Below are 16,275 nucleotides of genomic sequence, written 5' to 3'. Positions count from 1 at the left end.
TAAACGAAAATCTCTAAAAAATATCTTTAATATAATATAATAATCTATTATATAATGCAGGATATTTATTAAAAGGTTATTAAGAGAGTAGAAACTACGAATTCACATTTTTTTATTTTAAGCCCGAAATGCTGAATCACATTATGTTTGTAATAATTGAGCAGCACCATTTATAGTGTTCTATAGAGCAATTTTTCTCAAAAGTAAAGATAAATTTGTTTAATGTACATTTGGCCACGAGTCCATATAGAATATAATTCATATAATTGCTTGACCTGAGCCAAATAATAAATATATTATGCATCCTATTGCATCAATAATAGCAATAAATAAGAAAACAACTGGCCAGCTGTGTGTCACATGTAAGATGTATCCACAAAAATATACGCCGAGGAAACCTGAAAAAGTAGAACGTTATGTTATTCATTAATATAATGGACTATATCACCTACACACATACCAGGTATTGCACCAACAGTATTCATCAGACCAAATACACTGCCAGAATGTTTTGGTGCAAGATCCGATGGATTCACAGCGATTGCATTATTGTGAAAGCCTGAACCACCAATAATAAATGCAAGACACAATATTGCGCTTTGAAAACTTTCCACTTTTGCTGCAAACAATCGATTTATGAGTTTGTTTTTTATTCTATTCGACAATTACTAATAAGACTTAAAAATTGATATTTATTCCCAATGCTATTAAAATATCAAAACTAAAGAAAAATTGTATAAAAAACAAATTATTACATAATAATGTACAATAACAGTACATAATATAAAAATTAAATATTATAACTGTACTGCAGTATAACACATACTTCCGAGACTTAAAAAAAAGAATAATTAAATATTTTACTTACTCAACAGCAAAAGACTCCCAATTTCAGTGATAAAACAGATTGTTTGAATTGTTTTGCGTGTCACAGTCACAGAATAACCAGCTTTAATTATTTTTTCTGACAGAGCTTTTCCCAAGAATGTACAAGGTAGCATCGATAACCATGGTACCATATTTACAATCCAAACCTGTTTAATTTATTCTTAAATTCAAATTTTCTTAAAGAATGACACTGAATGAAAATGAAATAACAAAGTTACCTTGACATCAGGAAAATTGTCATGAAAATATGTAGGCATCCATGAAAGTAACACAAAGAAACAGTTATTTTGGCAAGCATGTCCAATAACACAAGACCTGAAAATCATAATTAAAACAGTTAAGAATAGACAATACAATATTATTTATAAAAATTTATGGTACAATATCTTTTGCAATTTTCATAGTTAAGGAATTGAGAACTGAGTAATGAACAGAAGTAAATTTCTTAAGTACAAGCATTTAAGTAAGCAAAAGCTAAAACATAATTTATAATAATGTTCTCGTTATTTTCGAATACACTATCATAATTAGAAATTATTAATATCTATAGAAAAGTAAATATAAAGAAAATATTTTATCTTATGCTTCTGACCCTCAAGAAGATATTACAGTTCCATGCACTATGATTGTTACCAGAATGGAGGTTTTGACAGAAGCTTGAACCAAGGCAAAGTATAGTTAGTGGTCGACTTAGTAGAAGCTGCTCTTTCCTTGAATGGCAGGATATGGTAGCTTAATAAGGCTGTCCATGCCAAACTCATGCCCCCTACATCAGTAAATTAGTAAGCACCACAGATGTATTTCCCTTCAGTTTGAAAAGAAATGCAATTAACAGAGAGACAAGATCAACTATTAAATAAATCTATACAGAACATTCTGTATATAATTTGTATACTGAGTTACAAGCTTTAAATTTTGTATAAAAAAATTTTATGGACATATCAGAGAGAGATAAAGGATTAAATTAATAAAATATTAATTTTTGAGCATATTTTTCATTAATTTTTAAAGTTTAAACAAAATCTTTAAAATTAAATTTTCTGAATATTTCATAATTATTTTTTTATATTTAATAAAACATACTTTTGCTTTAATCAACATTTCTCGAAATTTGTATTTATAGTAAATACTAAATCTGCCACTCCCTTAATATTTGACTTTTATCATATATAAATTGCACTGTACCTAATATTCGAAATACAGTCATCCAGTTATAATTCTCCAAAAGATATGATCCTAAGGACCCAGTGAGTAACGTGCCTAGAGCAGATCCTGATGTTAATAAGCTAAAAAAGGAGGCACGTTCCACTTCGTGCATACGTTGGCTGATCAAACTAATCATGCTAGGAAAATGCATTCCTGCAAGTGACAGGCATTGTTATTCCAGATTACTTTGAATTTAGCAGTATAATATAAAAGTTACCTTGAAATGCTCCATTCACTATTCTCAACATTACAATAAGGAAAATAGAAGAATCATCACTTGAAAAAAATTCTATGATCTCTGGCATAAAGAAAGTTGTCGTTGACCAACCCAGAGCAGATATCCATAATACTTTGTGTCCACCAATTCTATCACTAATATAGCCGCTGGCCACTTGCGTCAATGTGTATCCCCAGAAAAAACTTGACAGTATTATACCAGAGTCAGGCTTTGACCAGTGTCTTTCCTTGCTAACAATAGGCATGAGTAAAGGAAGAGATGTCCGTGTGGCATATATCAGACAGGTACCACATAACAATGATAGGAACCATTTTCGTCTCTCTTTTCTAAATAACATAAATAAAAGTTTTTATGTACATTTTTAAGAACATGCATTTTTTAAGACTAAAATCACACTTATACTAAATTAATATTTTGACATTTCATATAATATATGCAAATTCTATCGATATATACATATATTTGACATCTTTATAACCATACACACCTAGACCAGGACGAGCTGATTCTGTCAACCGTGTCCGGTAGGACACCCTGCGAGATCTGCAGTCGCATTTTTCATCGACTTGTTTAGCTCATCGGTGGTCGTTTTAATTTCCATATCAGAACATCGGCTATTATCGATGTTCTGTCAAAACACGCCACACTGTCTCGCACATGTACTTAACAAGCAATGTATGTGCAGCCAATTACTAACTTCTGTTTATGCTTGCATACATACTCGAACATCACATCGAGTGTGCTCATTTTCTTATCCTTTTTTTGATAAAATCTTAGTTCCAAAATTTTCTAAGTTGACTCGAATTTACAAAAGTAACGTTACATCACGTTACATAAATAATTAAATCGAGTATTTCATTTTGTAGCATGGAATTGACAATTAACAGAAAACCTGTGCGACAAAAAGCTATCTTTGACTTATGCTGTTCTTTTCTTCTAAAATAGAGGTGCTCAACTTATTCATAATATACTAAACGTTCAATAAGATTCACTATCGCTATTCGGTTTGATTTCTTCCGCGTTTTGTACGGCTATGCAAATCCATTTGGATTGACCTTTACGATATGCGAATAAAAAAATGGAGAAAACAAAAGTGGAATGGAAACATTGATATTTTAATGTGTTATCTGTAAAATGTGATTAAATACAACACTCTAGTTTATAAACTAAATTTTTAAACCTAAGTAAATGTTATTTCATTGTCTAAAGAAGTCTTTATTATGCACAAAAACTAAATATGTAATTATTTCTCTTTTTAAGCACCACATTCAATTTACAGTATATGCAAGTCATGATGTGTGTGAAATTAACAGGATTTACAAATTAACATTTTAAAAATCCAAGAGACAAATGACACAGGTAAATTGAATATAACTTTTTTTCAAAAACATTTTCCAGATTGTCATCAATGTCCATTTGATATTAAGCAATTGATTAGAATGTCATCATTTTCTTAATTTTTTTTGTTATCATCAATTTAAGATGAATAAGCAAAAATTATTTTACTTCAGGCAGAGAATAACATCATGTATAATTCAACAATTATAAATTGTAAGTATGCTTATGCTATTATGTCAAAAATATATCATATGTATTATATTTTTTAATATTTTTTCACTTTTTACAATCTTAAAAGATTAAGAGCTCTAAAAAAATAATAAAAATAAGAATTAATAATTTAATTCTACAGGCGAAGAATATGTCAAAAAATGGCAAGCATTTTTACAGCACTGCAACGTTCATACATACATTCTCAAATTTAAAGAGCAACTTGCTCATAATCCATTTCTGCAAGTGGCTACCTTTGTTGCTGTGGCGTCACTATTAGCACCTATTATTCTATTTATTATATTTGCTATTGTCAGTGCTGTATTCGCCTTTGTTGGTTTTATGATGATTCAAGGTGAGAAATAATATTTCTGTCTTTGTTATAAAATTTGCTACATTCTTGCAAGTGTGTATTATATTTTCAGTTACAGTATTGGCTATTGGCGCAAGTATTTTAAGCTGCGTTCTTTTCTGCACTGCAAGTACCTTTATAATGATAGGATTATGCATACTTTTTATCTATTATACGTTCCATTATACAAGTCATGCTTTTAATCTTTTAACTTGTAAGCCTAAAACCTGATACAGCTGTTTATAGACCATTATATTCTTAATAAGAATAAATGAGACCATGAGTAAAATTGAAACTTAAAAGGAGTCTATTTCTTTTCATCACAAATTATAGGTCTTACTACAAACATATCTTAAACAGCTAGCCATATAAATATGATATATACTTTTATTTTTATAACTTCATATAAGATAACAGTTTGATTAATCGATGATCAAGTGTAAATCCTCAATATATTGCAAAATGGAAAAATTAAGATTAAATACTTTGTTTATATATTATACATAAATTATTTAGATATTAATATTAGTCAAAGTGTTTTGGTTAGACATTTTTGTTTTCAGTTTCAGCCTTACTAGTAGATAAATATATTTCATGCCATAGAGAATCATGTAATTTGTCACCAATCTCTTGAGCTTTGTAAGAAAAATGATGGATATAATCACTTTTGTTTGTTACATCTGTATTTAGAGTTAAGGATTTGTTATTGTTTTGTCTGCAAATATGCTTTTACACTTGTAAAATTTTCTATACCATAATTTATCCCAACTATTGATGAGGAAAAAATTAATGTATTGAATATACAAATATATCTGCTGTATTTAAAATAAATTACACAGATTATGAATAATAAAAAAAAGGATACAACCTTCAACAGTACCATCTTTTGTAGTTTCATAATCCCAATGTATTTTAGTTAAATTTTCATACAATTTGTATTTTTTCCTATAAAAATAAACAAAGTGACAATAATAATAATAAAAATAGCATCCAATATGTCAATTATAATGCATTATGATACTTACATTCCTTGTTCTAGCAAATGCTGATCTTTGTCAGATGGTTTTGCAGATTTCAATTTGTTTTGTTCTCTTTCCAATTGTTTAACCTCTTGTAATAATTTTTTTTTCTCAGTTTCTAATTCTTTCTACAAAAAAAAAGTTTAATTATCCTAGAATGTCTAAGATTGAAAAAATATGCAAAAAAACATCATATTTACCAAATAATCATTTTGTTTTGATAATTCACTATTTTTTTGCTCCAAAATTTGAGTCTCTCTACATAGCGTTTTTTTTAAAAGATCCAATTTTGACGTTGCTTGCTCAATTTTAATATCAACTTCTGCAAAAGACAAAATTCATGTTATTCCATTCATACTTTATAAAAATTCATACTTTATAAAAATATCACAATAAAAGCGACACAATGTAATTTTTTCTAAATTATTTTTTTTTTAACAAAAAAAACATTCTCTACACACATGTATGTGTAATATCAAATAAGTTTACCATTTAATTGTTGATCTTGTTTTCTTTTAAATTCATCTGTAATTTCTGTCTGCGATGATAACAAATTTTCCAGCACTGACACATTTATTTTCACATGTTTTTCTTTTAATTTTCTTATTTCTTCCATTGTATCTTGTACGAAACAAAACGTCTACAACCATCTACGAAAGTTACGTTAAGTAAGTAAGATGCGTTATGGCTCCGAAGAGAAAGTTAAAATTCAAATGACAAACTAAACCGATGACATATAGATATACATAGATGTTGATGCATGAGTAACCAAGTATTTATATGGAAGATTCACACTGCATCTATTAACAATTCAATATCCAATAAGAAAAAGAGTTTCAGCTAACATTTTGCTTATCCCTAAAAAACAAATTTTCTTATTGGATATTGAATATGCTATATTAATTAATGAACGCAGTATGAATCTTACATAAGGGAATTGCAGCGAGTAGAGTTCAATGCGTTTAGGAACACGTAAAATTTTGCCGCGATTATAGCAGCCGTTTAAATTTGAATTTCTTTTCTTTTTAATCTTAATGCTTCTTGAAATAACGATTAATTGGAATAAGTTGTATTACACTAATGGTACAATAAACAAGAGTATGGCAACAGGAAAATCATACAATTCTAGTTTAACAAGTATCATTTTAATTTAATGCCAGTTTTCAAAGTGCATATGTATTTTTTCACACTAATATTGTTAATTCTGCAGTGCATATAATCATATTTCTATTATAAAAAAATTTAGTTTGTGCTTATATCTAGTGAATAAAATAAGTATAGAGTAATACAAAAGCGATTGAATAGATAGATAATATAAATAAGAACGTGCACTCTCAGACTTACTCGCATTTACTCACTCGTTCGCTCCCCTGTTTTTCCGATAAATTTTTTAATAAAAAATTGTTTTCGACTCTCTCTCTCTCCCTCTCTTTTATAATGCTTTTTAAAACTTGTTGAGCATAAATTATAGTCAATACATTGAATAACATTCCATAGAAAGATATAAAAAAGATATAAATTTCACTATGTACAAAGGTATATGTATGTATATATATAATCATAATCTTAAAATATCCTATTTTCATCATTTAAGTAATATATATACTTCGAAAAAAATATGTAGGCACTTTATCGCATATGATATTTTCTATGTTATATTAATACATTTAAAATTAGTCGTTTATCTTCTGCTAATATACATAAGAAATATTAATATATTATATTTCAATTATTTATAAGATCTATATATCAAAGACATCGTTTATAATATTTCTATGTAAAAAGTATTATTAACATATAAAGACGACAATAATATTTCAAACGACAGAATTATAATTTTCACATATTGAGTAAAATTGTGGTATTAAAAAATAATTATCATAATTCTTAGATAATATTTGGTAGACATACACTATCTTAATAGATTATATATTTTCTGTCTGCTACACAAAATCTAAATTATTTTTAAACGATGTTGAAGGTTTACATGCTTAGTGCATATAATAAAGAAGCGTCAATCGCTAAAAAAAACGTCTTGCAACTCAATACAAATTTCATATTTTATTATTAATAAAAGAAATGTCTAATTTTATATTTTACATTAATTAATCGTAGTTTAAAAAAAAAGTTATATAAAGAAAAAAGAATTTCACTTGCACTAGAAATATACACAAAGATATAATTTTTACTGCAAATGATTAAATGCCGAATTAATAGTTAAAAATAAAAAAAAAAATATATCCAGAATATATCTTGTAAAAAAATATATATCTAATTACATATACATTTCCTTAATATTATGCTTTCTTATTAATATCAATATTTGTATTACTAGTGCATCTCTGATCAACTGAGCTAATGGACCTTCTTCTTAATATTTGTAAAAAAAGAGCAATATTAGATAGTTTCCATTATCAATATATACAATGTGTTAATGAATCTTTTATTTATTATAAAAAGTTATTTGTAAAAATGTAAACAAAAAATAATTTTCTATAATAAATAAAAGATTCGTATGTATGTACTATGTCATTTTTTTAAATATATGATATAGAATAGTTTATGAAAATTAGTCAATATTTTAAAAAAGTATTGACACTGTTATAAAATACAAATTACAATATATATTAATATAATAAAAGTTATTGCTTTTCTCATTTATATAAGTATACACATTAAATATATAATTTACATGTAATATATAAATTTCTAAATTGCTCAGATTGTGTCACAATGGATTATTTTAAAATTTACTTTTAACAAGAACAATTATAATATTAATAACAAAGTAGGATTTCTTCGAATTGTACAGAATAATTTCGAAATGGATAAAGCAGTTACTTATGATATTTAACATGTAATGTTAGATAATATTTAGTTCAGTCTTCCGTGTTACTATATTCGTTTCTATATTCTTTGCAAAATATATTTCGTCTTTAGCACACTTTAGAGAAAAATAAACTCTTTATAATTTAGATAACTGCGTGAATGTGCTGTATGTATTACACACGTAGAACCAGGAAATGGACGGTTATTTTGAAATACTTGATGGTGGAATACTAACCTCGTGATGTGCAGCAAATTTAACTGTATCTCTGTGTCGGAACATTTATACAATCCGTCAATAGAAAGAAATTATTATCTTTGGTTGCGTTGTGTTAAAGAGATGAATTTGGTTCATTCCTTGTTACTGGGCTATATTCTGACTATTCTTATTGCGATTACGCAACAACGATGCATCTGAAAGAGAGTAAGTGCCAGGTTCGAATACAGGCGGGTATTCTAAGCCAGGGTAATCAGGTGGCGGAGACGTTGGCGGTGGTATGTATGGTAACGTTGGAGGTGCCAATGTGCTCCTGCTAGGATTGGAAAAACCCTTGTGACCAGATGAGTATCCGCTGCCGTACTAAAAAAAGTAATTGTACATATATTCAAATGTCTGTATTGTCAAATTTTTAAAACCAAATAATTCTCTGTATTGTCAAGTTTTTTTTTTTTTATTTTTATTTTCGTTTGTAATACCTTTGATATGTTAGAGGGTGTCAATGCATCAGGACTACAATCACTGACAGAACTGACCGAGCTGAAACTTTGACTGAGCGTCTGTTGAGAGGGGCTATTGCCGCTGAAAGAACTGTGAGACTGGCTGATACCGCTATCACCGGGACTTTGACTGCTGGAACGCGTGGACAATCGGTGCTGCGATTGATTCAAGCAACATTTGTCACGGAAAAGCGCTCTGTGCAACCTTGGCGAACCTATTTGAATAATAGAATTCGAAATCAGTTCGCGAAAATAAATTGCATTTAATTTTCATTTAGATTTAATAAAAATCAATTACCTAGTATAGTCTTTTGGGTATCTTTAGGAAGATCCAATGTGCATGGTTTCTGTTTACTACCGAATAGACTTTTCAGGCGGCTCCCTTTCTGCACCTGTTCGCTCTTATCTAAGTGCATTTCGAACGCAGCTCTCATGCCTTCTTGTTCAAAGGGTGACGATGGTATGGGTGGTGGTTGGTACTGCGCGACGTTTTTTAAACGGTTTTTATCACAGCTCGAGCCTTTCTTATCGCCACGTCTCAACGAATCCAGCCAGTTCTTATCGGAAGAATTGTAATCGTGACGATTAGTGAGATTAAAACTCCCTTTTCGACTAACCGATACATCTTTTTTTGCATTACGTTGTTGTGCCTCGGAAGATACGTAACTTGCGAGATCACCACTGGATCCAGGATAACCTGCGCGAAAAATCAGGACAATTGTAACAACAATAATCGGTAAGTATTGCTAAAATGATATAATTTCACTAGATTTCATTAAAATTACCTTCATTTCTAACAAGCCGCTTTGGCATCGTCTTGAATTCCTCTATTAGAGTATCAACCTCCCTCGAAGTAAGATAATCATTTGTAAGATAATCATGCGTCTTGTAGCTATCGTAATTAGAAGATTGTACACATGCGTCATGCTCATAGTATCTACTATAGCTTGGAGAATCCTGCTTGTCTAAACTCGTCACGTTTCTCCAATGAATCGAATCGCCGTGCTTTGCCTGCTGAGTATTCGTGAGCTCATGAGCTTGTCTCTTCTCTGCGGAACCGGAAGCATCCCAGAGCCTTTTCTGGGCGCCCACTGTCACACACTTGTTATAAGATTTATCATTTACGCAATCTTTCCCTTTGCTTTCAAACCGGCTAGTGACAAGACCATCCCCGCTGAATTGACGCGGTACATGCGCGTGTGTATTTGCATTCCTTGAATGAGTATACATAGCATTATTGTTTGATGCTTCGTCTGTAGTCCTGCCATAAATACCCATGTCCTTTCTCGAGGATGCGTCACCCAATAGTCTAACTTGCTCGTTATATATCGTATCGTTATCATTCAGATTCCTATGTTGCACATGCACATGATCACTGGTCAGAGGCGTCACACGCGAAGACAACGATCTGTTTATCATATTTTGCCGCTGATCTTCGTCTTGTTGCGCCAGCATAAATTCTTCCAACGTGATGAAACCTTGCAAGTCATCCAGTCTTCTGCTACGGCTACCGATAGGTCTGATGGACGATAAATGTTGTCCGAATTATTTTTGTGGCAAATATTTCTTTAATGCGTTGCAGAAAATGTGCGGTACAAAAATTACCTATCTGTAGCACTCCGGTAATCTCCCATATCTTGGCTGCTCAACGTGCTTGACATGTCCGTAGCACTCTGCGAGGCGCTTAATCCATAAAATGTACTACCTGCAATTGTCATTTGCAAGTCCGGAGATTCTGCATTAGAATCTTCTTTCCTGCAAAATGTTTGGTTATTTTTAAATAAACGTTAAATATGTATCGATATGGAATATCCTTAATATACTTACTTGTTCGGCGTTGATGAGGGAAGCACTCTTCTGTAACTTCGAAATTGCGCCGTTGGAACAGGAATATTCTGATTTCTGGTGCCGAGAAACTTCAAATACTTTCGATCCAAACTTGCACCACCAATCTCGTGATCCTTAAATGCTCCGACATCCTTGCGTACCTTTTTCAAAGAATTAAATGACTTTTCCACATTTGCTTTGGATTCGGGTGTGCATTTAGTTTTGCTCTTGTGACTACTCTCGCTGTCGCTCTCGTCGGTTTCGCTAAAAAGCCCGATGCTTTGATTGTGGGTATCCGCGCCTAAAGTGCCTTTATTGATCGCATCCAACCACAAAATCAAGTAGTCCTCAGTATCGGCGGCAAAATAAAACACTGTCCCTGTGTGATATACTTTGAAAGCATACTTCCTCGATTTTACTTCGGCAGCTGGCGACACGGTAAAAGCCGTTAATACGATCAAACAGTCAGCTTTTATACTGTCTTGAGTTTTAAACCTAATCCAAAATAAAACGTACATATTTATTTGATTATACAATATTTATCAGGTGTTTTTTTTAGACAAGTTTACCTGTACAGCGATGAACACTTTAACACAAACCAGGCCTTCGCCCATGCGCCGCCTGCTCCCCTGCTACGATATGTCAACCATCCTTCTAAATCACTGACACCGATGTCTTTTACAGACACATTTCTCCTTTCTAAAAAAAGAAAACATATTTCTTTATATTCTAATTAATAAAAAGTGTAAGACTAGGACATATCGTTTTGAAAATAATTTTGTATGTTAAAATATATAATACATTTTTATAAAAAATAATAAATATAATGTTTTTCAACAAACTTTTCAAATTTTAATACTTTAAATTTATTAAATATTTCCTTAATCATACTTACTTGCTAGTAACATATTTCGCTTTCTACTGCTTCTCGGGCTGCTGTTGGATTTGCTCAAAGTGCCGTGCAAGCCAATACTTCTCGCTACCATCATAGCTCTATTAACGACACTTTTTTCAAAGCTCTTATCCTTTTCTGATAATTTTGGTTTTAGATCGAATGATGCCAGTTGTTTCGAATGCATTACACCGTCAGGACACTCGACATTGCGAGGAGAATGATCAGATTTACAACAGTCTGCTAAAGATTGACTAGAGCAAGCAAACTTTTCGACAAATGGCTCATACTTTTCAAACGAATATTTTTCTTCTCTGGATCTGTCATAATTTTCATTATATAATGAAATTTCAGACTGGGTGAACTTTGTATCATTTAGATTTATAGTTGGTGATTCATCAATAAAATCCATTGAATGCTCTGGGTAATTAAGTGCACCCACGTCAGAGAGATCCTTTCTGTCTTGATAATCTGAATTGTTTCTAACGTGATTCGTAGGTAAATTTAAATCTGCTTTTTTAAATTCTCGTCTTAAGCTGGGTCTTTCCGGAACCTGAGGTTTTTCTAACTCCTCTGGAATTTTTGAAGTACTGTTTAATTTTAAGTCGGGTACCGCTTGTTTCGTGTAATATTTTCGAGGCGGCGGTTCTGGCGGTGTTATATGCGATTTATTTTCGTATTTCCTAACAGACTCGACCTTTGGTAATTCTATGTAGCGGCAAGATTGTACCGTGGCGTGCGCCAAAGGCGAGTCTGTGGATTTTATCTCCTTAGCTTGCGACGTTGTGTTAATCTGTATTTTTGAGACATTATGAATAACATTCGGCAAGTTATCTTCAACGAAATTGACGTTATTGCTCGACGGTATCTTTGCCTCGATAGAATTCTCTCTTGATACCACGGAAGACTTCTTTTCAAGCAGTTTTGTATGCTGAGGTGAAGCACAATCGACCGTTTGCAAAATTTTCCCGCACTTTTGCGACATTTCGTCTCTTTCAGTGCTGTTGCTATTATTATTACATATTCCTTCGTCGTTTAACATTTCCGAGTTACTACAATCAGTATTTTCCTGACAATTGCATGCCGAATTTTTGGAACAAACGCACTTAGCACTTAACTTTTTGTTACATGTACTTATATCCGATATATTACATTCAATATCACTTTGGTTTTTCTCCTCTACGCTATTCCTAAGATTTGTGTCATTTATTGTAATGCGTACGGTACTTTTATGCGAGTCTAATTCCTTAGGCACTCCAAAGACACGTACTGGTTCGTCCGCATTCTCATGCGCAATCTGTTTCTCGATGTTGCTGACTTTTTGAGCAACATTACCGCCGCATCTCTTGGTGGATGCTTCTTTGTCCTCCTTGCTCGCATCTTTCGGTTTTCTGTGATCGGCACTCTCGGTAAACATACGAACATCAGTCTTTGTTAAATTACTGCTTGATACATTATTGGAACAATGGACAGGTAAATCTAATTTACAAAATGGACCTTGAAAAAGTGCTAACTTCCTATCTTCCTTATTCTCGGCATCTGATAGATCGTACGCGGGCGTACTGTAACTTTTGTCCAATTTACCGCGTTCTTTAACATAACGCATTTCGCTTTCTTTGTCTCCCGGCGCGTTTTTACTAATGCTACATGTATCGCTAATAAAATTATTACATTCATCCAAAGGCACAGTTGTATTATTTAAATTATTGCTATTGCCGACATTATCCGTGAATGCTTGCAAGTGCTCTCTAATGGTATCTTTACTAACAGCACTGCCATCATTGCAGCTCTGCATGGAAGTAATCCTTTCTTTTGCGTCGTAAAGCATTCTTTTCGCATCATCTAGATGAGTACCTTCAGCGTCAGTCAATTTTTCCGTAAACTGTACCTTTTTATCATCCGCTTGCTCATCAGTCTTCTTCCTTCTTTTCGCCGATTCTAATCCTAAACATGTCTGCGGTCGTATATTTATTGGTACATTATCCAAACCGTGAGCGCAAGATGCCGCTTTGTCACGCAACTGGAAGCTCGTACTGTGCTCTTGCTTCAATTCCTTCCAAAACTGTTCGATATCGATACCATGTTTGGTTGTGGGACTGGCACCTGTTATTGTAGCTCGTCTTTGGACCAAGTTTCTCGGTTTTGTGGAATACAGACGGATCGAAAGAGGTGGTTCCACTTCGCTGTCCGAATCGCTACTATCCGTAGTCATCGTGTCTAACATGTTAACTGTATCTAAAATACTTGCTGGTTCTGGGCTGGGATTCTTTGGCATATGTCTGTATAATGAAATATTTTGTATTAAATACAAAAATATATGTATACTTGGAATATTAAATTAAAAAAAAAACAAAAGATGCGATAAAATTATATTTGTTAAACTAAAACTACGTACTATGTATATATAAAATCAGTGTTGTTAGTTACAAAAAGAATATTAGCAGCCACAATGAAGATACATGTAGAAAGGCAGCTTACCTAGGTAACGGCATTGTAAAATCAGGTATTGTTAATAATTCTGGTCTAGGGGATGGGAGATTATGTTGCCATCGTGTTGTATAGGAAGTTTTTTTGTTACTTGGAAGTCTATATGGTTTTATGTAAATTTGCCCGTAAACTTTAGTATGCCTTGGTCTACGTTTTAGAGTCAAGAGGATTTCTGCTGGGCTTTCACGAAATAATTCAAGCAAATTCTTCCTCTCCCAACCAACTACCGTTTGATAATTTACCTAACAAATTTACACATATAATTTAAGATTAAACAATTTATTAAATTATAACGTACGAATAGAGAAATGTATTACCTGAACTATCTCATCTCCTTCTTCCATTTTGCCACACTGATGTGCAGCAGATCCAAACTTAATTTCAGCTATCTGATGTGCTCCGTGAAAAGATGGTAAAATATAAAAACCCTAAAAGATGTTTTGATAATTAAGAAAATAATATTAATAACATGATATAATATATTCATGAAATATATTAACTCAGTGTATGCTTCTTGATTATCCGCTTACAAAGTAAATATTATCTAGACAGGAAGTCACCATCACAATGTTACAGTTGTTTGATAGGGTTTTATCAATACAGGATATGATGTGCCAAATCATTCTAGAGTAAATATAGCTATTCAATATGTAGTTTCTTAATTAAGAAAACTTTTACAATCAGCACGCAATAGAATCAAATAAACACGAAAAATATGTAAATACAAATATTTATGATGCAAATTTGTGGAAACTTGATAACATAGTGATTGAGATATCGCAAGTAGTGTTATGTTATATAATAGTTGAAAACTTACCAAATCATCGCCAGATTTTTTTTTTAATGTTGCTAGATCTAAACTAGCAGGCTGTAGAATCATAGGATCAGCAATATCTTGAATAATATAATCCGCCAATCTTGCCAATTGACCACAAGTCGTTCTAATTTCTTCGATTGGCTTCTCAGCAAATCTATCCCTTTGTGCACACGTAGCCATTTCTAAAGATAGTTTCATTAATTCAGCCTTCTTGTCATTATATTCTAATTGTCCACTAAAGGGAGAGCGATCTAGCCATCTCACAAGAGGTTTAACTGCCATCACAACTGATGCCACATCTGACAATGTTTGAGTGGTAACAGGTTTTGAATCAGTTTGACGAGACAATTCATTATGCAAACTGTGTGCCTGGCATGAAAGTCGCAATGCCAATAGCTGCAAATTTTCTCTATCCAACTCAAAATGAAAATTTCTTAGATACTCCACAGCTTCAAGAATAATTTCTTGATGTCCAAGTTTCAATACGCCCAAATGTTCTAAATCTTCTGATCGTAAACTCAATAATTGTTGCCCGTTAATACTATGATTCATAAAACTATGGACATAGGGCAATATGGAACTATCTAAACCTGTGACACAGAAAAATTAAATTAGTGGGGATATTCGTGGAATAACTCGGTCATAATAGGCCATCATCATTTTAATTACGTAGTATTAAGAAAGGAATTCCATCGCATGTAGAGAATGAATGAATATAATTGGCGCAAACAAGAATTTAACAAAGAAATTACACAGAATTTAATAATTAAATAGTATTATAGTCTTTGTACAATTGAAAATTGTTCTTTTTATTATGTTTATGTGTATTTATCATTCTGACAGCAAAATAACATCTAAAATACATAAGATATAAATAAATTAGTGATAAAAATTATAAACTTTTTCACTTCAAATGAGTGACAGTATTGTTACTTTTTGTAAAACATCGTTAGTTATCGTCAACGATTAATCAATCAACGTCGAATTTCAGCGGGGACGCTGGAAATCATATGAGAATTACGCAACCGCATCGAACGAACAGATGAATGAATGAATGAAGGTCTTCTACACGCCTTAATGAACTGACAAGAAAGGGTAGGGCGGTAGAGCGGAAGAGGGGCAGGGACTGCGAGGACGTATATACACGGAGAGGGAATGGATTTTCACACGCGAAACTGAATAGCATTCCGACATGTTTTTGGGAACAGGACCGTTTTCCCACGATTAATCGTAAACACATTATTAGCACTAATAAAACATTGCCTTCGCACCTTTCAGCCATTCGCACACTTGGTCTGTTTTCCACTCGGCTACATTGACATACGCCATGACCCGACCGTATATCGATTCCCGCACGAAATACTAAAGTTCTTACAATCCGTCCGTTGCCATCCCATTCGCACTATCCGCTCTGTCGATAATTCTGCTTTGTAATGTCAGTCTCGAGCGCGCGCGGTC

General features: G+C 32.3%; 3 protein-coding genes and 1 long non-coding RNA gene across 6 annotated transcripts; 1 reads left to right on the top strand and 3 right to left on the bottom strand.

Annotated features, from left to right (window-relative positions):
• Window positions 1-95: 95 nt before the first annotated feature.
• Window positions 96-3,192, bottom strand: MFS18 (major facilitator superfamily transporter 18). The gene is made up of 8 exons (XM_067352628.1): window positions 2,820-3,192; window positions 2,312-2,658; window positions 2,074-2,247; window positions 1,522-1,654; window positions 1,107-1,203; window positions 869-1,034; window positions 461-619; window positions 96-398 (listed from the first exon to the last, which is right to left on the bottom strand). Exons 1-8 carry the CDS (start codon window positions 2,885-2,887, stop codon window positions 259-261), a joined length of 1,284 nt encoding a protein of 427 aa, XP_067208729.1. The 5' UTR covers window positions 2,888-3,192; the 3' UTR covers window positions 96-258.
• Window positions 3,193-3,342: 150 nt separating this feature from the next.
• Window positions 3,343-3,884, top strand: LOC105668831 (uncharacterized). The gene is made up of 3 exons (XR_010889504.1): window positions 3,343-3,516; window positions 3,593-3,691; window positions 3,844-3,884. It is a non-coding gene; the product is annotated as an uncharacterized lncRNA (long non-coding RNA).
• A 182-nt stretch (window positions 3,885-4,066) lies between these two features.
• Window positions 4,067-5,981, bottom strand: LOC105668832 (ribonuclease Y-like). The gene is made up of 5 exons (XM_012361453.2): window positions 5,741-5,981; window positions 5,452-5,573; window positions 5,258-5,379; window positions 5,098-5,177; window positions 4,067-4,912 (listed from the first exon to the last, which is right to left on the bottom strand). Exons 1-5 carry the CDS (start codon window positions 5,865-5,867, stop codon window positions 4,776-4,778), a joined length of 588 nt encoding a protein of 195 aa, XP_012216876.2. The 5' UTR covers window positions 5,868-5,981; the 3' UTR covers window positions 4,067-4,775.
• Window positions 5,982-6,380: 399 nt separating this feature from the next.
• cnk (connector enhancer of ksr) lies at window positions 6,381-16,272 on the bottom strand. 3 transcript variants are annotated; one of them, XM_012361422.2, is made up of 12 exons: window positions 16,089-16,272; window positions 14,818-15,407; window positions 14,318-14,428; window positions 13,992-14,242; window positions 11,517-13,792; window positions 11,191-11,320; window positions 10,622-11,116; window positions 10,400-10,549; window positions 9,580-10,313; window positions 9,093-9,491; window positions 8,774-9,009; window positions 6,381-8,657 (listed from the first exon to the last, which is right to left on the bottom strand). In XM_012361422.2, exons 1-12 carry the CDS (start codon window positions 16,144-16,146, stop codon window positions 8,439-8,441), a joined length of 5,649 nt encoding a protein of 1,882 aa, XP_012216845.2. In that variant the 5' UTR covers window positions 16,147-16,272; the 3' UTR covers window positions 6,381-8,438. The 3 variants fall into 3 exon arrangements, with proteins under 3 accessions (XP_012216845.2, XP_012216847.2, XP_012216846.2); XM_012361424.2 differs by lacking the exon at window positions 16,089-16,272 and adding an exon at window positions 14,501-14,624 and having other exon boundaries at window positions 14,818-14,957; XM_012361423.2 differs by lacking the exon at window positions 16,089-16,272 and adding an exon at window positions 14,531-14,624 and having other exon boundaries at window positions 14,818-14,957.
• Between the last annotated feature and the right edge of the window lie 3 nt (window positions 16,273-16,275).

Source organism: Linepithema humile, chromosome 3 (genome assembly GCF_040581485.1).
Source record: "Linepithema humile isolate Giens D197 chromosome 3, Lhum_UNIL_v1.0, whole genome shotgun sequence".
Lineage (NCBI taxonomy): Eukaryota > Metazoa > Arthropoda > Insecta > Hymenoptera > Formicidae > Linepithema > Linepithema humile.
Note: the sequence above shows the minus strand (reverse complement) of the source record. Positions and strands in the feature narration are given on the sequence as shown.